General features: G+C 41.0%; 1 protein-coding gene across 2 annotated transcripts in view; it reads left to right on the plus strand.

The window, feature by feature from the left end:
• The window catches only part of RGL1 (ral guanine nucleotide dissociation stimulator like 1), a 286,792-nt gene that overhangs the window by 254,613 nt on the left and 6,521 nt on the right, over positions 1-25,658 (plus strand). For both annotated transcript variants that reach the window (XM_049868101.1, XM_049868102.1), the window contains exons 12-17: positions 24-110; positions 1,844-1,876; positions 4,083-4,204; positions 7,169-7,258; positions 15,816-16,002; positions 19,601-19,855. In XM_049868101.1, coding sequence (XP_049724058.1) covers positions 24-110; positions 1,844-1,876; positions 4,083-4,204; positions 7,169-7,258; positions 15,816-16,002; positions 19,601-19,855 — 774 coding nt within the window. The remainder of the gene's footprint in view (positions 1-23; positions 111-1,843; positions 1,877-4,082; positions 4,205-7,168; positions 7,259-15,815; positions 16,003-19,600; positions 19,856-25,658) is intronic.

The following is a 25,658-nucleotide window of genomic DNA, read 5'->3' on the forward strand; positions in this document are numbered from 1 at the left end:
GTTTTGCTCTGATTGCTCTTCAGGGCGTGATGCAGGGAACTGTGCCTTACCTGGGCACCTTCCTGACTGACCTGACCATGCTTGATACTGCTCTTCAGGACTACATCGAGGTGAGCTCTGTGCAAGTGGTGAAATCGTGCCTGCATCCTTCTTACTTAAAACCTGTGAGAGAAATTGTTTCATTAGTATCTATTGAGTGCCCACTGTATACCCAGTTTTGTGCTAGACACTGTAAGGAATACAAAGGTGAATAATACCAGAAGTGGCTAAAAATCCACTGGAGGGTATATATTAAAGCAGGTAGTGATAGACACCAAAATTCAAACCAAAATGCAGTAAGAAAACAGGGGAGGGTTCAAATGGCATATTAAGACCCTCAAGTGAGGGATGGACACGGTAGCTGCAACAGTGGGCTCGAACATTGTGAGGATGGCGCAAGACCAGACAACATTTTATTCTTTTGTACATGGGGTCACTATAAGTCAACCGACTCGACATCACGTAACAAGAAATATTTAAATATATATTAAAAAGATTGAAAGGAAAAGGAGTGGGCATAATTCCATATGACGGTACATGATGAAAAGGCCTTATGAAGGAGTGGGTTTGAGCAAGATCTTGATGTTGAATAGGACTTTGGCAGGTGGAGCTGAAGGAATAATATGCCCTTAACATTATACCTGGTGCGTAGGGACTCAGCCACATTTATGGACTGTCTTTGTTTCAAGTATCCTTTTTTTTTTTTTTTTCCATGTTGCTACCTGCTTTTTTCTGTCATCCCTCTTTTCTCTCTCTTCCTTGGTCTGTTTTCCAGGGAATGGGAAAAGAGGTAAAACCCCATCAAGCAAGCTACTTGTTAGTAAAACCAAAAACCCAGAGCCGTCAAGTCGATTCCGACTCATAGCGACTCTATAGGACAGAGTAGAACTGCCACATAGAGTTTCCAGGGAGCGCCTGGCGGATTCAAACTGCCGACCCTTTGTTAGCAGCCGTAGCACTTAACCGCTACGCCGCCAGGGTTTCCATACTTGTTAATGGGAGTTGTAAAATATTAAGTAGAGAAGAAATTTGGAATTTAACATGAGGTTTAAGGATTGCTTATATTTTAAATTTCATCTACCTTCCTGGTTATCACATGCAATCAACCTGCTTTTACTCTATCATAATTAGAAGGAGTAGCAGTTATTTAAAATATGCCGACCTCCATGTTTATCATGAGTGTTGTGGACCTGCTCATCCGTTTTGCATTTCCTGAGTTCTGTGTCTCTTTACATCCTCTGCCTCAGTTTATCTCAGGAAACACCTGTCAGTGCTGGAGAATTTTTTGGAAGTCACCAATGATTTAGAGGCTAAATTCAGCCTACTGAGAACAGGAGCTGGGGGATGAAGAATTGAAACTTAACTTTTCATGGTGCTATGTAGAAGTGACTTCCCTTTTGATAAACCATTGACAATTTGGTGTCTAGTATGAGTCAGTGACCATCTGTTTTTGTTACTTTGGGTCAAGAAAAAAATTGTAATGGGAATGTGCTCCAGCTTTCTCCTTTACCGGCCTGGAAATGTATTTGGCTTTTGATCTGTAACTTTTGTATCATTACTGTTTTAGTTGTTTTCACATATTTCAAGACAAGGCTCTCTGCCTATCCAGCCCTATTATAATTAAAAGAACATCTGTTTTTCTGGAAGCAAAAGATGCTTCTGTTCCTCCATAGTAGCCATAATTGCAGTTTCATTAATAATTGTGGCTTTATCATCCCTTTGATCTATTTTAATGTGACCTAGAACAACATCGGGCTGTGTTTCAAAGTAGGTTTGTTGGTTACTTTTTTTTGTTTTCTTTCAGGGTGGGCTGATAAACTTCGAGAAAAGAAGAAGGGTAAGTAGAGGCCTTGGCTGTGGTTTTCCAGTTTACTTTATTTGGCATGAAAAAAATGAAAGAAGGGGGGACTTAAGTTTTTTTGTACAGAAAGAAAAATTAATATTTATTAACCATTTTTATCTTTTAGCATTGTGCTTGACATGTTCCTATACATTACCCCCCAAGAATATGTGAGGGTAGGTTTTCTTATCCACAACTCAAAAGTAAAGACATCAGGGCTCAGGGGGATTAAGTCATTGGACCAGGTCTCCTGGTAGCAGAGCAGAAATTCAAATTCAGTTCTGCCTCACTCCAAAGCCCACACTTCTCCCCTTCACGCCCTTCCTTTCCTCCTTTATAGTTAGTTTCAGCAGTAACAGGTTGACCTCATTAAGGAGAACAGGCTTTCATTAATAGCAAATGACATCAAAGAGTAAATAAAGATGATTAATTCTTGAGGGTCTGCTTGAGAAAGGAAAAGAAGTTATCTTCATTGTTAAACCAAAAAAAAAAAAAATTACCATGGAGTCTATTCTGACTCATAGCGACCCTATAGGACAGAGGAGAGCTGCCCCATAGGGTTTCCTAGGCTGTAAACTTGACAGATGCAGACTGCCACATCTTTCTCCCACGGAGCAGCTGGTGGGTTTGAACCACTGACCTTTCGGTTAGTAGACAAGTGCTTAACCACTGCTCCACCAGGGCTCCTTTTCTTCACTGTTACTTGTGGGTACTTATTTTTTCTTTTCCTATCGGCATAGAAAGGGGTGTTAAAAAGTATCTATTTGAATTTCTCTGTGGATAGTAGAACAGTTCTGAACTCTGCTAAAAAAAAAAAAAAGAAAAATGAGTAAGCAAAATAATAATTTCACTCCATAGTTCTCTCATTGTTCTTTAGCCATTCTTTCATTCAGTAAATATTGATTGCTTACTAAAATGAGTCAGGCACTATGATACGTTTGGAGATTAGTACAGAGAAAAAGCAGAGCTCCCCACCCTCATAAAATTCACAGTCCAGAAGGGAGGTAGGCCAGTAAGCAGGTAGTTATAATATATCCTGATAAGGGCTTGTGAGTAGAAGTAATGAGTATTATAGAAGAGTGTTGGAAGGGCATCTTTCCCAAACTTGTGGGGTCAAAGAAACTTCCAGAAGGAAATTATATTGAAGTTAAAACCAAAAGGGCCTGTAGGAGTTAACCAGGCGTAGATCATTCAGACAGGGTACTAACCTGGACAAATGTAAGTCTTCTGACCCTGGAGGGAGCATACTTTCTTCTTTACCATGATGATTAATGTTCTCTGAGGATTCTGAGACCAAGGGCTGAGTCCACTGGACGGGAAGTTGAGACCTTTTCTTGAGTTTCTTCTGTCATGTCCTATAATGATAAAAACCTCCATGGCTACCCATCTCTGTCCTTTAACTTCAGAATAACCGTGTATGGTAATCTCTTTCCTTGTAAGACTAAGATCTTAAACTTATGAAAAATTTGATTATTAATCCTAAAGCTAAAACCTGTACTGACATCAAATTAGCTTTATTGAAGAATCTAAGGAAGTATAAATAATTTTGGACATAATTATATATTTGCTTCTCTCGTGAGTTTTAAAAGAATTTATTAAATGATCTACTGAGTGGTAAAACACCAAGGATCCAGGAAATTTAAGCATTCAAGTTTATGAGCCCCTGGATTGTTTAGATATTCAACCCTACCGAAACTTATTTATTGAAGGGTAAGAGTTGAAGAAGATGGAGGGGTGGGTATGGGTGGGGGAAACTTGGGAGCTCCATTACTTAAAGCATTTTTTTCCCTTTATCTTCTAGGAAATAGAAATAGAAAACTTTCATATCTTTTAGGAAATATTCAACCTCAAAAAAATAACATTTCTGTCCCAAAAATGAAAATGGAAAAAAGAACAAGGAGGTCTTTATGATCCGGTGGTGACTGGTTTGGGTTGCTCTGGTAGTTCCTTTTATTCATGTAAATTGTTTTTCAAGAAGAAAGGAGGATTGACAATTACTTGAGCATAGAAGGTCTTTAGAGATTCAGAGCTGGAATTTTTAGAGTTATTCCTTTGTGTTATTTCTAAGGAAGCAGTGGTTCAAAGTCATCCTGGATGGTTTTCACCATTGTTTATCCTACTATGGCATGTTTTCATGTTGAAAAGATCTCTATTTGTTTGGCCTTATTTTTCACTCCTCCTTTTGGTTTTCTGTTTGCTTCAGGAATTTGAAGTGATTGCCCAAATAAAGCTATTACAATCCGCCTGCAACAGCTATTGTATGACCCCAGACCTAAAGTTCATCCAGTGGTTCCAGAGGCAGCAGCTGCTCACAGAGGAGGAGAGGTAGGCTGACACATTGTCCATCAGGGTGGAACTCAGGTGTTGGCGAGAAGCGTACTGCATCTAATTCCTTACTCAGTCACTTATTCAACAACTACGGTAAAACCTATGAAAGCCAAAACCTATGTTTGGTGGAACCCATCAGAGAAGGAAAACTCAAATATTTTCCTCGAAAATGAGCAGTAGACAAGTGATAAGATTACACCCTGTCAAAGGCAGAAAACTTAACGAGACCCAGAAAAACAAGGCAGTCCAGTTGAGTTCTGGCTGTCACGGGTTTCACTGTATATAGTCAGCAGCTACTAGGTTCTACGTCATCCATTTCCAAAGCAGCATGATGTAGCAGGAAGAGATGAGTGGATGGCACCAGAAGTTCTGCTTTCAGATTTCTTGCCCTGCCATTTATTTATCTTTGTAACCTTGAACAGGTCACTTATTCTTTCCATTCATCAGGACACTCATGTGTAAATGTGTGTTTGTGAGAATTAAATGAAATAGTACTTGCAAAGACACCATTAAAATGTTTGTCCTCATCATTATCATCACTGTCATACCAATACGACCATTACCATGTTTGTCATGATTGTTAGTTGGTAGTAGCTTTCAGTCTGCAGGGAGAGACAGATTCATGAAGCATTAAAAGATGGTGGGTAACTAAAGTACTACAAGAACCTACGGGCAGGAGCAGTTCATTTGGCCAAGGATGGGGAGGTGGGGAATGGGGAAAATATCATAAAGGAGTTAACATTTACACTGGGCTGTGAAAGAGGCATAAGATTTTGCCAGGAGAAGAACTGCAGAAGAACATTCTAGACAGAGGGAAGGACATAAGCAAAGGCCTAGTGGTCTGATGATGCTTGGCATTTGGGGAACAGCAAGACCTCTGGTCTGGCTGGGACACAAAGGCAAATTTGAAAATAGTGGTTGATGAGCTTGGAAAGGTACGTTAACTCAGTATCTTGAATGTTGGCTTAGCTGGGGTTCACTCTTTATCCTGTAGTCCAAACCAAACCAAAAACCTGTTGCCATGGAGTCAGCCCAGCTCATATGACCCTATAGGACAGAGTGGAACTGCCCCATAGGGTTTCCAGGGAGCGCCAAATCAGATCACACAGGCTCCATCTGGCCCACTGCCTGTTTTCACATTTTTAAGTGGCTGAAAAATATCAACCATTTAGTGACATAGGACAATTACTTGAAATTCAGATTTCATTATCTATAAATAAAGTTTTATTGGAACGGAATCTGCTCATTTACATCTCATCTATAGTTGCTTTCACGCTTTAGGGAGAGTTGAGTAGTTGCAACGGAGACCATGTGGTCTACAAAGCCTGAAATATTTACTGTCTGGTTCATTACAGAAAAAGTTTGCCAGTCTCTGCTGTAGACAGGGGATTTCCTTTACAGTTTATTACCCAGGAGAGTGAAATTCGCAGCAAAATAAGTATCTTGCCGTTGAGGAAATTAAGGTTTAGATAAGTATTATAACTAGTAAGTGACAGAGTGTGAATTCAAACTCAGGTCTTCCTGACTCTACAAACCAAGCTGTGAAGTTGGTTGGATAATGTTGGACAAACCACATAGCCTCTATAAGCCTCAGTTTCCTCATTTGAGAACAAATGATTTCTGAGGTCTTTTTTAGTTCAGAGCTCTGGTGGCGCAGTGGTTAATAGCTGGGCTGCTAACCAAAAGGTCAGCAGTTTAAATCCATCAGCCGCTCCTTGGAAACCCCATGGGGCAGTTCCGCTCTGTCCTGTAGGGTCACTGTGAGTCAGAATCAACCCCACAGCAAAAGGTTTGGTTGGTTTTTTTTTTTGGTTTTTAGTTCCAGAGTGGTTTGGTCCTAGTACATTAAGACAAAATTCAGACTGTCCTTTATTTAGTAGAGAGAAAATAAAACAGTGCTTGCCTCTCTCCACATACCCTATTCTAAAGGCCAGTTTTTATGTATTAACTTTATCTCTTGTATATATTGTTTTCACGTATGGAGCATACATCCCATGGCTTACGGTTTGGATCAGAACATCCAGGCTCAGAAGATCAGTTGTGTAACTGATTCGTTATGATTAAAGAAATCTTGTTAAACGGATCCTATTTTTTCTTGCCATGTATAAAAACTACAGCTTAAGTTAATATTTTATTAATCACCATGTCAGTGGATACTTGAGCAAATACCTGGATGCATCTTTAGGTAAAAAAAAAAAAAAAAAATACACATAATTAGCAACTTATGAAGCTAATATTCACTGTATGCACACTTTCTCACCTACCCGAGAACCACATACAACTACTAGCTAGAGACGCAGCTTTCATAAAAGACATTTCAGATCAGATATAAATACCTTTTGTGTTTGGGGCAAGTGTATCTGCCTGGCAGATAGATGTTTGGATCTGGAGCATTTTTAAATTAGGATATTTAAACAATTAAAACAGCATATTTATGTATCTTTATCAATAATATAATTGCTTATTTCTGTTCACTGAAGGTTAGATAGTTTACAAAGGTTTCTTTCTTCTTGAATTTCCTGTGGATAAAAGTAAAGATGTCTGTGATGTGCGTGCGCACACGCACACATGCACACACACACACAGAGTAATAGGAGGGAAGCAGCAGAGAAGAAATGATTCTTCCTGTGACCTAGCGATAGGATGGGAATGAGCAGGAAACAGAATGGAGTCGGGTTTAGATGCTACCCAAGTGTACAAATCCTTGTTTTTGAGGCATGCAAAACTACATAGCCTCAACCTATGTACCAGTGATAGGGATAAGGGGAGGGAGCACATATGTTAATGTGTGAAATCTGGCCATCAGGTCAGTGCCCTCTGACATTTATAATAGAACTCGCAGGATGTATCTGTACTTTGAATAATCAGCACCTTCATCTAAAACATAATTAAATCCTATAAATTTAAATCTGTTTCTTGATTCTCAAGCTCTGATCTTATGAACACCTCTCTCCTTCCCAGCTATGCCCTCTCGTGTGAGGTTGAAGCAGCTGCCGATACCAGTGCCACCTCGCCCAAGCCTCGGAAGAGCATGGTGAAGAGGCTTAGCCTGTGAGTGTCTCCTGGGGTCCTGGGGCCCCATGAAGGTCCACTTAGAGTTGGGAAGTGGAACCGTATTCAACAGGATCCCCCTGAGCTCGGGCAATTCAACAGGACCCCCGTGAGCTCGGGCAAAAGTGAAGAACAGTTAGCTCACTTGATAAATAGCTTATTGTTCTGTTGTGAACTTAAAACATAATCCAAATCAGTTCATCCTTCTCCACTACTCACTCTGGTGGACATCACCATCATCTCCTGCCTGACCACTCCAACAAGATCTTTACTGTCTTCTGCCCTTCACTCTTGCCCCCAACAATCCATTCTCCAGCAGATATCCAGGGTGGTCTTTAAAAATGTACACCACATTATGGTGCTTCTTGTTTAAAAACCTCCAATGGTTTTATTTTCAGATAAACCCCAACTCCTTATCCTAGTTTACTGGGCCATGTATGATCTGCCCCCTACCTTCCTGCCCAGCTTCCTCCCCGTTGTTCACCAGGATCCTGCCACACTGGCCTTCTAGCCATCCTTCAAGCACACCAAGCTTGTTTCTGCTTCAGAGCCCTTGCACTTGCTGTTCCCATGGGCTAGAATGTTCTTTCTCCATGGCTAGCTCCTATAATGACAAAAATGTTACCTCCTAAGACATCACCCTTTCTCATGTTGCCATCTACGCCAGTAACTCCCAATCATATTGACTGTTTCTTCCAGTGGAGTGTAAGCCACCTGAGAACGTGTGTTAGTTGCCTCGTGCTGCTATAACAGAAATACCACAAGTGGATGGCTTCAACAAAAGGAGATACATTCTCTCACAGTTTAGGAGGCACCAGCTCCAGGGGAAGGCTTTCTCTCACTGCTGGCTCTGGGGGAAGGTCCTTGTCATCAGTCTTCCTCTGGTCTAGGAATTTCTCAGCATAGGGACCCTTGGTCCCAAGGACATGCTCCGCTCCTGGCTCTTCTTGCTTGTTGGTAATGAGGTCCCCTTCCTCTCTGCTTGATTCTCTCTTTTTTATCTCAAAAGATGTTGATACATGATATAACCTAATCCTGTAGCTTTAGTCCTGCCTCATTAACATAACTTACTCTAATCCTGCCTCATTAACATAACTTACTCTAATCCTGCCTCATTAACATCATAGAGGTTAGGATTTACAGCCCATAGGATGATCACATCAGATCACAAAATGGTGGACAACCACACAGTATTGGGAATCATGGACTAGCCAAGTTGACACACATTATGGGGGGACACAATTCAGTCCATAACAGAGCAGGAACCTTGTCCATTTTGCTCATGGCTGTATCCCCAGCTCAATGTCTGGCATATGAGAGGGCCTCCATAGCTAACATCAAAATATCTGTCTCCCTTTGAGTAAAATCCAAAGTCCTTACAAAGGAGCACAAGGCCTTTCAGAATCTACAGCATCGCCCTCCGCCATATCTGTCTGCCCTCTCCCTCTACCCCCCGGTACCTGTCTGTCCTCATCTTTGCCTGCTCACTCTTCTGCTGTAGCCACCTGGACCTCCCTGAACATGCTGGGCATGTTTATTTGCTATTTCTTCTCCCCAGATAGCCACATGGCTCACTCCCTCACTTCCTTCAGATCTTTGCTAAAATGTCACCATCTCAGGGAACCATCCCTGACCACACTATTTTATACTATAACTTGCCCACCTCACCTGCCCCTGGTACTCTCTCTCACCCTTTCCTGCTCTGAATTTCTCCATAGCTTTTACCTTCATTTGACATACTGTCTATTGTATGTATCTGTTTATTATCTAGCATTTGAACTATATGAAGGCAGGAATCTGTGCCTGTTTTTTGTTCACTGCTAAATCCCCAGATCCTGGAATGAGGCCAGATGCATAGTAGATGATTAATAAATATTGTTCAAATGAATAATTTGAGCCATGTGCCAGGACTGTTCTAAGAACAATCCATGCATTTCTCATTCAGTCCTCAAAATAACCTAAGAGATAGACCCTACTCTTAAACCCATTTTATAGGCCAAGAAGAGAGGCACAGACAGGTTAAATAATAGGGTAGTAATTGAAGGATCTGGATTCAAACCCAAGATTTGGCTTTGGAGCCAAGTTTATATTCGCTACCATACTACCTCTTGAAAGAAATACTTTCTGTAGGAAGAACAGAAGGAAAGGCAGAATGGGATGGGAAGCAATAAGTAGAAGAGGGGAGAAGCAGAGGGAGAGGAAGAAGGCAGAAAAGGTAAAGGGGAAGCAAGGAATAGAAAGACTCGTAGTCTAATTAAACCCTGTGTCTTAATTATAGCTATTTATGTAGAAGAACTTCAAGAGAGCCTAATCTCTGTCACCCCCAAATGTTTTAGGCTAGGTTCTCTAGAGAAGCAAAACCAGTGAAGCATGTATGTATGTATATATACACATACATGTATGGAAAGATAGAAGGAAAGGAGAGAGAGAGAGAGATTTATCTCAAGGAAATGGCTTATGCAGTTGTAGAGGCTGTAAGTCTGGGTCAGGCATCAGGCTGGAGGTTTCTCCTGACTCACGTAGCTGCAGGTACTGACAAACCCAAGATCAGCAAGTCAGACAGCAGGCCGTGGGCTCACAGGCTGTGAAAGCTGACAGATCCCAAGATCAGCAGACAGTATGGCAGGCCACTGGCTAAAGTCCCCTGAAGAAAAAAATTCAACCTTCATGTTGCAGTATTGAAGGATTCTATAGGAAAAATACTGAATGATGCAGGAAGTATCAAAAAAAGATGGAAGGAATATGCAGAGTCACTACCAAACAGAATCAGTTGACATTCACACATTTCAAGAGGTAGTAAATGATCAAGAACCAATGGTACTGAAGGAAGAGGTCCAAGCTGCACTGAAGGCATTGGTGAAAAATAAGACTCCAGGAATTGATGGAATACCAATTGAGATGTTTCAACAAACAGATGCAACACTGGAAGTGCTCACTTGTCTATGCCAGGAAATTTGGAAAACAGCTGCCTAGCCTACCGACTGGAAGAGATACATATTTATGCCTATGCAAAGAAAAGTGATCCAACAGAATGTGGTATGATTGAACAATATCATTAATATGACCAAACCAAACCCGTTGCTACTGAGTTGATTCCGATTCACAGCGACCCTACAGGACAGAGTAGAGCTGCCCTATAGAGTTTCCAAGGAGCACCTGGTGGATTTGAACTGCTCATGTTTTGGTTAGCAGCCATAGCCCTTAACCACTCTGCCACCAGGGTCTCCATTAATATGACACGCAAGTAAAATTTTGCTGAAGATCATTCAAAACCGATTGCAGCAGTACATCAACAGGGAACTGCCAGAAATTCAAGCTGGATTCAGAAGAAGACATGGAACGAGGGATATCATTGCTGATGTCAGATGGATCTTGGCTGAAAGAGAATACCAGAAAGATGTTTACATGTATTTCGTTGAGTATGCAAAGCCATTCGACTGTTTAGGATCATAACAAATTACAGATAACATTGCAAAGAATAGGAATTCCAGAATACTTAATTGTACTCATGTGGAACCTGTACATAAACCAAGAGGCAGTCATTCGAACAGAACAAAGGGATGCTGCGTGGTTTAAAATAAGGAAAGGTGTGTGTCAGGGTTGTACTCTTTCACCATACTTATTCAGTATGTATGCTGAGCAAGTAATCTGAGAAGCCAGACTATATGAAGAACGAGGCATCAGGACTGGAGGAAGATTCATTAACAACCTGCGATAGATGATGTAACCTTGCTTGTTGAAAGGGAAGAGGACTTTCAGCATTTATTGATGAAGATCAAAGACTACAACCTTCAGTATGGATTACACCTCAACATACAGAAAACAAAAATCCTCCCAGCTGAACCAATAAGCAACATTACGATAAGTGGAGAAGATGTTGAAGTTTTCAAAGATTTCATTTTACTTGTATCCATAATTGATGCCCATGGAAGCAGCAGTAAGAAATCAAATACATTACATTGAGCAAATCTGCAAAAGACCTCTTTAAAGTGCTAAAAAAACTAAGATGTCACTTTGAGGACTAATGTGTGCCTGACCCAAGCCATGATTTTTTCAATCACCTCATATGCATGCGAAAGCTGGGCAATGAATAAGGAAGACCAAAGAAGAATTGGTGCCTTTGAATTATGGTATTGGTAAAGAGTATTGCATATATAGTGGACTGACTACAAGAAGAATGAACAAGTCTGTCTTGGAAGAAGTACAGCCAGAATGCTCATTAGAAGCAAGGATGGTGAGACTTGGTCTCACATACTTTGGACCTGATATCAAGAGGGATCAGTTTCTAGAGAAGGACATCATGCTTGATAAAGTAGAGGGTCAGTGAAAAAGAGGAAGACCTTCAATGAGATGGATTGACATGGTGGCTGCAACAGTGGGCTCAAGCATAGCAAAGATTGTGAGGATGGCATGGGGCCAGGCAGTGTTTTGTTCTGTTGTTCATAGGTCCACTATGAGTCAGAGCTGACTTGACAGCGGTTAGTAACTACAGCAATCTCTGTCACGAAGTTAATCTTTTAGACTTTAGGCTCTTACGGACATTAGAGTAATGAATCTAATGAAGGCTAAGGAGACTAGTTCAAGGAAACAAGGATTATAATTTGCTTAATGCATTTGCTTGGCCTCTCTTTTGAAGACTTGCACCTGTGTCTGATCTTTTGTGTGACATAATTTTCCTTGGCTAGGGATGAGCCAGAGCACTGATTAGGGAGTATTGCAGAGCTTTTTCAAAGCATGGTGGGCCAGGACCTTCTGTTTTGTCATTTGTGAGATGAGTTTAATAATGTCACCTCAGCGGGTTGTCCTGAGGACTAAGTGGCCTTGTAAAGCTTTTCAAACAGTGTCTAGTTCTCAGTGGGTGCCAGAAAAACAACCACTATTTTTTATGAGGAAATAATTTTGTTATTATATTTTTTAGACTTTTTTTTCTTGCTCAGAATTCAGAGTGTTGGTATGGGTATTTGATACTTCCCAGCACTCTCTCTTCACCTACCTCAGTGAGCCGCGCTGCGCCACAGAGCCGGGTATGGCACATGACCTTGGATATTGCCATATTCCCAATGTAATATATAAAGGCCCTTGTAGGGCGCGGCTGGCGTGATCTCCTGAATCAGAAGCTGCTCAGGCTGCTAACCTGATAGCAGGTCATATGAGGCATTTGAGGATTGGGTTGGAACGTGATTTTGTAGAAAGCGTTTTGAAGGAAATCCTGATGTCTTGGCAAACCTCTCTCTTTGCTCAGATGTCTGCCCTGACCTTCCTGAACAATAGATTTATAACTCTTTTCACCTCTCTGGGGTATTTTCCATGTTATCTTGCTATCTTTTTATCTCTGCAAAATGGAGGAGAATGAACTCTCTTGAGATAACCCAAGGCATCTGACCAAGCCTTGTCAGCAGATAATATCAACATGTTCCTAGGGAATCAGACTCCCTGATAGGTGAGTCCAGGAATGTGGGACGTCCTGGTGATCTTCCCTACTAACTGAGGCATCGTAAAGCATTGGGAATTTAGGACCTGCTGGTTGCTATGAGTTGGAATCGACTGGACGGCAGTGGCTATTTTCATTTATAGGAGCCAGAGGTACTTAAGAGGAAAAAAATCTCAGTGCAAGTAGACCTAATCCCAAGTGCCACTACCTTTACCCTCTTTCTTTTATGCCTGTCCTCAGGTGGTGGCCAGTGCATACTCACTTCTATATGGTGAAATTTTGCAGAGATGTTTGAGTTTAACCCTTGGTGTCTGTTGTTGAGTTTGACAGTACATTCTGAAAACAAGTCACGTGTCTCCCCATCTTATTTCTTATACATACAGGGGTGTTTATATTACCATTTCCTTTTCAAAAGATTTTATGATCCTCGTAGCATTTTTATTAATCTGGAAGATATATTTTTGCTCTCCTCACATTTAATGATCCATTATCCAGAGAGGATGGAGAAAACTTTGGAGCCTTAGGGGAAAAGATACCTAGTGTTGAGCCAGGATTAACCTTTTCAAAGAGGGGATGGTCTCATTGAATTGTAGTAATGGAAGAGCCTTTAGTGTTTGAACAATTTAACTCTAAGCAAGAGATACTCTGGTAATGGGCTGAAGACTACTAGTTAGCAGCCTTCCAGGGCTTTCCTTGTAATTCATGGAACAGCAAGACAGTAGCATTTTTTTCTTCTGTGAATTGCAATCAGAGTTTAGCTCTTCCCCTGAAAGGAAGGGACATGGAAAATGGGGCTGGAGGGTGGAGATGAGGCACATTTTTAAGCTTATAATTTCTAAAATATTTAATAAAAATCAAGCACATCCTTTTTTTTTTTTTACCATTACTGTTATTTTTTACAGTCAGTGCCTGTTTGGATTTAGCCCCATTTACCAGTTTCTTTGCATGTCTTTCATGCATCTTACTCCTTCTCTCCTTTTATAACTTCTTCCAGTATGTGTCTGATTATGGTAAACCCTCTCAGTTCCTGTCTCAGAAAGCCTTTATTTTGCCCTCATTCTTGGAATTATATTAAAATTTTATTATATTATGTTAGAATATTATACTAGAATTCAGGAATGACTGTTATCTTCACTCAGCACTTTGCAGATTTTATTCTGAATTTATTGTTACTTTTGAGATGTCTTAACCCACTGCTGTCGAGTCAATTCCGACTCATAGCGACCCTATAGGACAGAGTAGAACTGCCCCATAGAGTTTCCAAGGAGCGCCTGGCGGATTTGAAGTGCTGACCTCTTGGTTAGCAGCTGTAGCACTTAACCACTAGGCCAGCAGGGTTTCCTTGAGATGTCTTATATCTGTTTAATTATTGTTACTTTGTTTGTATTAGACCCATGCCCCATTGCTTCTAAGAACTTCTTTTGTCTTTGATATACCAATCTGTAGTTTAAGTAGAAGGTTAGTTTTATTTTTCCTACTCAGGATGTGGTTCGTGAATTTGAGTATTCATGGAGATTATCAGTTCTGGAATCCTCTGAGCCACTGTCTCTTCAGCTGTGGTCCCTCTTCTGTTCTCTCAGTCGACTTCTTCTAGAACTCCTCTTACACAAATGCAGGACTTTCTTATTCCATTCTCCACGTCTTTTAACCTCTCCTATTTTCTCTCTCTTAATCTTTTGTTGCTGATCCCTGAGGATTCTCTTCAGATCTATCTTCCAGCTCATGGTTTTTCTCTTTGACAGTTATTTAATCTCTTCTACTGAGTTTTTTAACTTCAATCATTTTATTTTTCATCTCTGAATTATATCTTTTCAAATTATCTTCCTGTTCTTTTTTCAGACTATCTTGCTTTTAACCCTTGTTTTCAGTTTCTTTTCTTATGCCTTTAATATTTTTAACCACACTTATTTTATAACGTGGCCCATGGTAGGCACTCAAATATTTGTCGATTAAATGAACAAGTTATTAGTTTCTTTCTGATAGTTCTTATGTCTGAAGTTCTCAGAAGTCTAACCCTGCTGTTTGTTAGGTCTGTTGACCCTCCCTTTGGGTGGAATATTTCCCTGTGTGTGTTTTATAATTTTGTACTATGAGCTCATCTTTATCAAGGAATTCTCTGCAGCCTCAGTTGAAGGCCTGTCCCTCCAGAGAGCTTCACCCTCCCCTCCTTTTTTTAAATTCTAGGTGTCCCACGGATATCACTGACCTGAGAGCTCCTAGACTACATAGGTAGTATACATTCAAACCTCAAATCTGATGGAGGCACAGGCCAAGGTCACACATGATTTTAGAGAAGAGATTTTTCCTCCACCCAAGGCCAGGTCAAGACAAACTTTCCTGTTGTCTTCCTGTGCCACTTTTCTTGCCTATCTCTGTGTTAAGGTACAGCCCTTTGAGGGCCCTGGCTCTGTATAAGGGGCTTCAGGTCCAGTTGCCTACCCTTCATGAGCAGTAGCCTTTGGTCCCTGTGTACGTGTTAAAACCCATGTCCCTAGTTCACTAAGACTGGCACCTCCCACTCCCCAACCAGAGCAGCTGCAGAATCAGCTCACAAGCTTCTGGTTTTCAGTTCCCTTTTCCTTTCATGGCTTGTAGGGATTTCCCTTACTAACTTGCAAACTCAACATTAAAAGGAGTTTTTAATATTCCTTACCTAGTTGTTTTATAGTGGAACAGTTCAGTTTATTATAGTTCACAAGATTGTTGGAAACAGAAGTCTTCCTCCTTAACTTTCTGTTCAAAGCAGTGCCAGCTTTCTTCCGCCTCATGAAGTTTGTGTTAGGTGGGAAGTGATACGGGTGGGGTGATGGTGTTTTGATCCTGCCAAAGTGGTCCATAGACTGGTAAAAGCTGGAGAACCATTGACCTAAAAAGACCTCAGGTTAATACATTCCCTCTTTCAGCTAAGCAAACTGTGTGTTCTTTGAGGTTGGAAATAACCTATTAGGACATGCTGTTTACAAAGATTTTTTAGGAACTTTATACCAAATGTCTTCCTAAAATAATAATGACAAGGCACACAAGATTGAAAAAAACATCAAGGGCTTAATCAACACAAAAATATTTGATTCATCATGGATTCCAGATTAGTAACAGCCCAAACGCCTGGCATTCTGTTTTCTGTAGACTGTTTCTGGGCTCAGACATCATCACCAATAGCACTCCCACCAAAGAGCAGCCCAAGTCCACTGCCAGCGGCAGCTCTGGTGAAAGCATGGACTCCGTCAGCGTGTCATCCTGCGAGTCGAACCACTCAGAGGCTGAGGAGGGCTCTATCACTCCCATGGACACACCTGATGAGCCCCCCAAAAAGGTATATACTTCACATCTTTCCAGAATTCCTAGTGTAGGCACCTGACACAGGGTGTGTCACTCAAGGAATGCCTGTTTTCAGAATTACCTCTCCACAGTATTTTCAAAATTGTGTTTTTAAGAAGTGTCGAAAGCAGAGTTCAGTCCAGCACGTGTTCCTTATGGAAATAAACCTGAAGGAAGCGAGCAAGTTGCTTTATTCGTCTGGCCTTTGGAATATTATTCCATAACCACATCTAAAGGCAACAGAAAGATTTTGATCTCTGCATGAGTTATAGTGTGGTTAGGAGATGTGGGATTTCCTTACAAGGAGCAAAATGCCAGAGATGGAGGTGTGTTAGTTTCTTGGTGTCTTACCTTATCTTAGGCAGGCTTTTACTACAATAATGTTACATTAAAAAACCACTCCAAAATTCAGTGGCGTGGATTCAGGGAGGGGTGAGGAATTAGTAACAGCAATAAAAAAACAGCAATACAGTCTATCATATGTGGGAAAAAAAAGTGATGAGAGGTGATAAAAGAAGTCCCACAGAGAGTTTTCATGTTCCATGGCTACGTAACTAAAAAAAAAAGACTGGTCTTAATCTTCTATCCACATCTGCTGCAATCTGCTGTTGGTGAAGAGACTTGGATCAGGGGTCAACTTTGACATGACTAGAATTCGTACCATTTCAGAGAGTTTTTGGTCAGCCATGCTTTCCATAGTCACTTCTGGCTCCCTAGCCAATGAGGTAGAGATTTGGTGTACAGTTCCTTCATTTTGTTTATATCTAACTCTCTGCAAAGGGATGTGTGAATTGTTTCACACGGTGGCATTGTAAGTAGCAACATCAATTTGGGAGCCCTCAAAAGACTTTGTCACAAAGTAGCCAATCCAGGAAGGGCCTCAGACTCAGGACTCAGCAGACTGAGATGACGAAAACTGTGCCCCAATTGGTTTTCTCTCTTTTCTGCTTTGAAATTCTGGGGGCACATGCTCAGCGCTCCAGATGTTGAGGGAAAAGCTCTGCAGACCACAACCGACTGCCCGTTGTCTCAAAAGACCTGCTTCCCAAGCTGGGGTGCAACCATTCCCCATGGCTTGACATGTAGCCGTGAATTTGTCAGAATCTGCAGTGACGATCTCATTGTTCACATTTGACAGGCCCTTATGCTCATAGGCCCTATCTCTGATGATGGGCGTTACCTGAAAGAGACCACGGAGGGATTGCCCACATCTTTGTGGGGTTTCCCCCTGCCTGTGCAGGAGAGTGACTCACGGTCACTCTCTCTGGTGGTGCAGCAGATGTGCGCATAGATCAGATCATCCCATTTAGAACTATGCAGAAGCCTCTTGAGGTGTGGTCTGCGCACCCCTCCCTCTAACCTTATTGTCTCATCCTTCATTACACTGGCTCTCTTAATTTCTTGCACAAGTCATAGTTTTTTATCCTTTGGGTGAATTGTTCTCAGAGTCGTGAATATTTATAGGTTTAAAATTGAGTAGTTATGCCTGGACCGCAGAATCCCTGGATATTAACTAGAAAGGCCCTGTGTTCCACCTCTAACCTCCTGTCCAACACATAGCTTGACCTGGATGACCTCCCTTCCTACTCTGAGGTCTTGTGACCGACCTTCCTCCCCAGCAGCCCTCCAGATGTTCACCCTTCCTTTCCCACAGGCTACACTTGAGGGCACTAAAATAACCTTTCATCAGTTAGGTCTCCAATATGAACTGGTAAGTTGATTCACAACACACACACACACACACACAGATGTTTCAGAAAGTAACCAAAGCCATATTGTGATGGAATCACAGTTGGAATTCTGTCACATCAGTTAGCTGACTTTTTAATTAAACAGATCATGCACTGGAATTTAATGATACAGTTAGGCCATAGGAAAAAGAAGTCCACGGGAAATAAAATAAACTCCGTTTTACTTGGAGGACTTGGATAATCAGGAAGCTAAGCTTCTGTCCTCTGTTTCCATGGGAAGTCTGACAGGTACAAAAGAAATTGATGTTATTTATTTTTAAGATTGCTTTCAGGATATTTCATGGGATGAATGTGGTATGATTTAACCTAACCCCAAAAAATCATTCATAATTTTCTACAATAAGAATTGATAGTTAAAGTTATTTATTTTAATGATTTTTTTTGGGACACCTACTAGTGAGTTTTATTTTTCTGGGATCTATTCCTACAAGTGGGATTGCTGGATCATGTGGAAGTTACTGTCTATAGCTTTTTTTTCCAAAATGGTTGCACCATTTTGCATTCCCACCAGCAGTGCATAAGAGTTCTGATCTCCCTGCAGCCTCTCCAACGTTTGTTATTTCCTGGTTTTTTGATTCATTTGTGCCAGTAACGTCAGGGTGGAATGTTATCTCATTGTAGTTATGATTTGCATTTCTCTAATGACTAGTGATCACGTTTCCTATTGTGTCTGTTAGCCGCCCGAATGACTTCTTTGGTGAAGTGTCTGTTTGTATCCTTTGTCCATTTTTTAATTGGATTATTGTCTTTTTGTTGTATAGTAGTGAGTTTTAGACGTCTTATTTCCTTGGTAGCTGGTAATGCATGTGCGCTGAACATGTAGTTAATCAGAAAAGCAAGTTAACTGTAGCACCTCATGCCTTAACGGTCCTTGATAAACAACGTGAAGTTGCGTTGTTGGTTCTAGCAGTAAATATAGAAAGTGACTAAGCTGATCACAGGCTGTGTTCCCCTGGGCAAGTCACTTTATTTCTTTGAACCTCATTCTCCTCATATTTGTAATGCTCTGCCTTTTGTTCCCAAGATGGTGTCAGACCGAAAGGAGGTAAGATACATGAAAGCTTATTACAAACCTCACAGTGCTAAATATCACTGACGTATTGGTATATTATGTTAATTGACCAGGTAGTCATCAACAGCAGACTGTGGCCATGGCACTGCGAGTTAGGGAGCTTGGGTGCTAGTCCTGGTGTTGTCGCTGACCGGCTGTGTCAACTTGGAGCCCTGCTTATTCTCTCTATGCCTCGGGTTCCTCAACAATAGAAAAGGAGCAGGGCTAGGTGATCTCCAAGGGCCTTTCCAGTCCTAGCATTCTATGCTGAGCTATATAATCTGTGGTGCTTATTTTAGGAACTTCTTAAAAATATAGACATTTCTCTCTTACTACAAAATCTGGTTTTAAACTGGAGTCAGGATGGGAATCATCTTGGTGGGCATGTTAAGTAGTATCCCAGCTAGAGTCAGTGGACCTCCATAAACTAATGGTACAGGCTTGCCTCCAGCCTTGTTAACAACTGACTTCCCTCTGGAGCCTCTGCGGCCTCTGGTTTCTGGTATCTGCTGCCACCTACTGGTTCACTCCCTTAAAAGCAGCTAAAAACTAGGGAAATACCTCACACAGATGAAGAGTGATGATTAAGTCAAGGACTGAGCCACTGAAATGCATCTGATATAGGATGTACATACGCCAGGGACACAATGCCTCTGTGCCGTGGGCAGCTGTGGAGGAAATAACTGAAGCTTATCTGTCTCAACATCTACCTCTACTTTGAAAACGGTATCGTACTCTTTTGGTCAAGGTTCTAATAGTTGTGGTTTCTCCTGGGGTGTTTACTTTTCCAGCTCTCCGAATCCTCCTCATCATGTTCCTCCATCCATTCCATGGACACAACTTCCTCAGGGATGTCGTCCTTAGTCAACCCCCTCTCCTCTCCTCCGTCCTGCAACAACAACTCTAAAACCCACAAGCGCTCCGTCTCGGTGACGTCCATTACCTCGACAGTGCTGCCTCCTGTTTACAACCAACAGAATGAAGACACCTGCATAATCCGAATCAGTATCGAAGACAACAATGGCAACATGTACAAGAGCATCATGGTAAGGGCTCATCCTAACCAGGAGTCGGTTTTCCATTTTGATTGTGTCTGTGTCTTCAGCCATTCAGACTAACCTCGCTACATATAATGTTAGCATATACATGCATTCACACAGAATCAACACGTGTAAATACCCAAGTCTCCCTGGGTGTAGATTAATGATAGATTTACTTTAATATACAGACCTATAGTGCACATAATATAGTGCACATTGGTGGTGCAATGATTAAGAGCTCAGCTGCTAACCGAAAGGTCAGAGGTTCGAACCCACTAAATTCTGCAGGAGAAAAAACCTGGTGATCTACTGCCATAAAGATTTCAGTCTAGAAAACTCTATGGGCCAGTTCTCCTCTGTCACATGGCATCACTACGAGTTGGGATTGACTCGCAGCACCCAACAGAAACAGCAGTGCACATAGGAAATAGTTTTTACGGCTTAAAAAAATGCTAAAGCTTATTCATCCAGGTCAGCGGCACCCTTTTCAAAACTGTCAGTTTGGATGACTGTCTATTATAGGGAAGGTGTACTGCTTCATACCTTCTTGGAAGCCTTCCTGTGGAATTAGACATCCGGAGTTGTAATTGAATTTCCATGCGTTCTTAGGAATTTGCTGCGTGATGTCAAATTTTTGTCCTTAACGCACTCTGAATCAAATCAGTTAATAATGTGGACGGTCAAGCTGGGAAACACAGTTTGGGTCATTGAGAAACTGTGCTTGTAAACAAATGACCCTGAACTTTCTTAACTGTTGGTAGACTGTATGGTTCTGAAAACAACCCGTAATATGTTTTTAATAGTGACAGTCTTTTTGGAATACATGTAGAGCCTGTGGTGATGATAACCTTGTGTGTATAATATAAGGCATGTTTACTTTAAGAATAGTCTCCTTACTTCATAGGATCCATCATATATTGAAAAGTGGACTTTCCTTTGCAGTAAAATCACAGCTAATTTTTCATTTTTCCTCATCTTTGTCACTCGACTTCTTTGAAGGCACCCTTCTTACTTCAAGCTCAGCTCTGAATATAGCAGAAGTGGTATGGAGGGATTGTCTTTCAACATTCTAAACAAGAGCTTTGCTAAAGCAGTCACTGAATGAGCAAAATATTATATATTGGTCATTGGATTAAGTTCTGGAGATAAGGAAGCGAATGAGACATTTCTGCCTTTAAAGAGCTTATAATCAAAAGGGCAGATGATCTAGCATTATTCAAAATGTAGCAAATATGCTAACAGAGGTCAGGCCAGATCATAAAGGGCCTCATGGCCCTCATGAAAGAGTTTGTGTTGATCCTATAGGAAACGGGAACTTATCGAAGACTTTTAAGTAGAGATCAGGTTTGTATATTAGAAAAGTAACAGGCATTATGGAGACTTGAAGCCTCGTGGGGCTGGTATAGATTGGAGGTAGGAAAACAAGCTAGGGTGATGTTATAATATTCCATGTGGGAGATGATAAAGGCTTGAATGATGATCATGTTGCTGGTTATGTGTATGGATTTTTGGAAACTGTTTATGAAGTAGAAATATAGGATCCATTCATTTAGTTATCAACTTTTTTGGTAACTATTGTAGGGGATGAGGGAGGAGGAGGACTAGAGGCTGTCCATCCAGCTTGGTGGTTGGTAGTCATGGTAATTGATAGGAACTATGGCAGGGGGAGGCTTTGGGGGCATTTAAATTGGATACCATTGGGACATCAAGATGGCATCCTCTAGTAGATGGGCAGAAACACAGGTTGGTGTAAGGCTGATGCTGGGAGTCCTCCAGCCTCATGGAGTGTGTGATGTACGGAGTGAGTAAGACTGGGAGAGAACTCAAGGGGTAGTGAGGGAGGGACTAATAAAGGACCACCAGAGAGGGGGGAGAACCATAGGGAAGCCAAGGTCACTGGTGTAATTATTGTTTTTTCAGTGTGGTCTATTCCCATGGCTACTCTTACATATCCCAGCCAGAGAAGTAAGTTCTACCTCTATAATTCTACCAAAGACCAAAACCAAATGCATTGTCATCTAGTCGATTCTGACTCATAGCAATTGTATGGACTGAGTAGAACTGCATGTCTTTGAATTATAGCATGGATTTGTAACTCCAAGCAAATATGCCTTGGGACCTATGATAGGCCTGTCAATGTCTGCTATATTCTGTCAGGAGAGTACTATGAGTGGATGAGGTCTTTCACAAAATCCTACTGTCCAGAAGAATCTCACATTGTGTGTGCAGTGTTAAATGTTGGGAGGCGAGGGTAGAGGATGGTTAACAAATGACCCCCAGGCTCCTTCCTCAGCACATTGGCTGCCTTTATGGTAAGCCCACCTTCTGTCAACCCCTTTCTTTATACTTACATTGCAACAAGGTGGTGTCACTCACCTTTTGTAAAAGTCATCCCAGCCAACTCACAGGCTTATTCAGAGTGGACCACACAGCATTCTTGTGGTCTCATTTTCATTGTTAAGCATTCCAAAGAGAAATGTTACTTCAAGGGAATTACCCGTATGAAATTTATATTACTGTATGCTCTTGACCAGAACATGGAAATAATTCAAACTAGCTTTGGCCTAGGGTAGCAGTTCTCAAACTCTTTGATCACAGGACCCCCTTTATACTCTGAAAAATCACTGAGGATCCTGAAGAGTTTCAAGTTATGTGGGTTTTACCTATTGATATTTATCACATTAGATATTGGGAAACTTTCAAAATATTAGTCGATACAAAATAACAATAATAAAACATTGCATGTTAATATAAATTTTTAATGAAAAATATGTATTTTTCTCCAAAAAAATTAGTAAGAGGAGCAGCATTGTTTTACATGTTTTGCAAATCCTTTAATGTCTGCCTCAGTGGACAGCGCTGCCGCCCAGTATCTGCTCCTTGAGTGCTGTTAAGATACGCCATCTTGGCTGAAAGTATATGACAAAAATGTAGCTTCACACAGACAAGGAGTTGGAAAAGGAAGGAATATTTCAGTATTAGTCTTTTTAGATAATTCTAGATATTCTTCTTTGATACTACACCCAAACTTGACAAGTAATAGTTTCTTAAAGTTTAGTTGCAATGTGGTATCTGAAACCACGTTAGTGAGTTTTTTGTCCTCTGTTACATTTAAATTAATTGGTCTGTGTTTCCCTTCAAATGGAGCTTTTACTAAAGCGTGCGTTGGTCATCTGGAAAATACCGATTCACTCAGTTATGCAGATCTTCCAAACATTGACACGTTTCATTATGTAATACCAAAACATGCCTTTCATTAGTATCACTATTGATCTCATTAGAAAAGTCTTTAAGTATTGGCAATTCGGTAAAACTCACAGTAATAGATACAAATGTGCCAAATCTCTAATTGTCACTTGAAAGCTTGAATTTTATTATTTTGTCATCGTTTTCCTTGATGTGATGACTACTTTTGTTCATTTTAGAGAAAATATCTGTCACATACCCAACTCTGAAATTACCAGTTTGTCTGTCAGCCATTCTTTTAAGTATAAGTACCCAGAAAAAAAATAATAAGTAGCGTTCTTTAAAAAAAGTGGCAAGTTTAGGTCACAACTCAGTCACACGAGTGGTTTTCTTCAATATAACCATCATACTTTGATAGGCAGCAGAAGTACACACAATATTAAAAAAGGTATATATTCAGTGGTCAAGAGTTGATAAAATTAGTAATTTTTACTGCTTTATCAAGGACATCCTTAAAGTGAAACTGGCTTTTTTTTATTTTGTTTTTGTTTTTACTGTGATTACAAGGTATTGAAGAATTTAATGACTACTGCTGTATGGCAGTGGGTTTGGTTTTGGGTTTGGCTTTTTTTTTTTTTTTTTTTTATAGTTAGGAGTGGTTAAGTGCTATGGCTGCTAACCAAAGGGTCAGCAGTTCAAATCCACCAGGCGCTCCTTGGAAACTATGGGGCAGTTCTACTCTGTCCTGTAGGGTCGCTATGAGTCGGAATTGACTTGACAGCACTGGGTTTGGTTTTTTGGGTTTTATAGTTAGGAGGAGTCCTCCCTGGTGGCACAGTGGTTAAGAGCTAGGGTGCTACCCAAAAAGTCAGCAGTTCAAATCCAGCAGCCACTTCTTGGAAACCGTATGGGGCAGTTCTCCTCTGTCCTGTGGGGTTGCTATGAGTCGGAATAGACTTGACGGCAACACGTTTGGTTTGGGTTTGTTTTTTTTTTTTTTGATATAGTTAGGAAGGAGCCCTGGCAGTGCAATGGTTAAGTGCTTGGCTGCTAACCGAAAGATTGGCTGTTCGAACCCACCCAGCAGCTCCTTAGGAGAAAGACCTGGTGATCTGCTCCTGTAAAGTTTATAGCCTAGAAATCCCTCTGTGGCAGTTCTGCTCTGTCACATGGGGTCGTAACGAGTTAAAATTGACCGAGTGGCACCTAATAACAGAAACAATGACAGTCAGGCACCCTCACGTTAATTCGTGCTAAGGGGCCAACAGCTTTATCTACCATTACTTTTGCGACAATAATGCAAATGTCAACACAAGTGAAAAGACAAATCATCTTAGTGTTACTATAAAAGTAGCTTTGATCTCACAGATCCACTGAAAAGATTTCGGGGACCACAGAGGCTACAGATTGCCTGTTGAGAATCGCCGGCCTAGAGAACTTGTGTTGTAGAAGGTACGACTGTCCTCTGGGTCCAGGTCCTTCCATAGGAAGTAGGAGAAACAAAACTTAAATCCTTGTAAAGTCATTACCTCCGTGACTGCAGGTCAATGTCCTATAGCACCATCCCGTCTCTCTTTCTAACTGATATTTCTCTCCATTATGTCAACCAGGATCTCCCGTGCTCACTGAACTTCCGGTGACCATAAACATTTCATTCCCTGCTTAACGTGCATGAAGAAAACTCCTACTCACTCTTCAGTACCCACCATCCAATAGAGCAGCCACATGCTGCTACTGGACACTTGTCATGGGGCTGGTCCAAATTGAGATGTGTGTGAAATACACACCAAATTTTGAAGATTTAATACAAAAGAAGTAAACTATTTCAGTAATATTTATGATTATATGCTGAAATAATAGTTTGGATCTATTGGATGAAATTATTAAAATTCCACTTTCAAAAAACTTTTTAAATGTAGCTACTAGAAATTTAAAATTAGATCTGTGACTCACATATTTCTGGAGGACAGTGCTGGTTCCGTATACCAGCACAAGGCTGCGTGATTGAGCCCTTAATATGAACTGTGATCAGTAGCTGTTTTGGTACAAAGTAATACATACCCAAGGAAAGCCATCCCATTCTCACTTGGACATGTCTCTGAAGTTTCAGGTAAAGAAAATAGGGATAGCCTGGCTTTGTCCTTAAACAGGTAGTTTAAATGAGACAGCTTAGAAGTCAAGTTAGCCTCACATTCGGCCCCAGGTGAATTTTTTTCTCTTCTAACTTTATGCTACAAGTCCAATTTGAGCCAGCTCTGGGAGTATTTCCTTTAGACTATCAAGGAACATATTTTTCTCCTTTAGAATTTTGTGTACACCTGTTTTTCTCCATAAATGGATATGCCAGATGTTTTGGTAATAGACAAATGAGCAAGGTCTTTGTTGCTCACAAGGAGCCCCTTGTAATGCATGTTGTTTACTGAATCACAAATGCCACCTGTGGTCCCAGACCAGAGGGATGCTTCTAAGCATAGACATCCTCAGGCTCACAATGACAGCATTTTGGGGAGGAAAACTAGACTCTTTTTTTTAGATTTTTCTCTTTGGTGTCCTTCCTCTTAGCTCCTGGAGAGAAAGGCTTTTGTTTTTCAGTAAGAATAATCTGTGTTTTCATTTGCTTTCT

The sequence above is a fragment of the Elephas maximus genome, chromosome 24 (genome assembly GCF_024166365.1).
Source record: "Elephas maximus indicus isolate mEleMax1 chromosome 24, mEleMax1 primary haplotype, whole genome shotgun sequence".
NCBI classification, from domain to species: Eukaryota; Metazoa; Chordata; class Mammalia; order Proboscidea; family Elephantidae; genus Elephas; species Elephas maximus.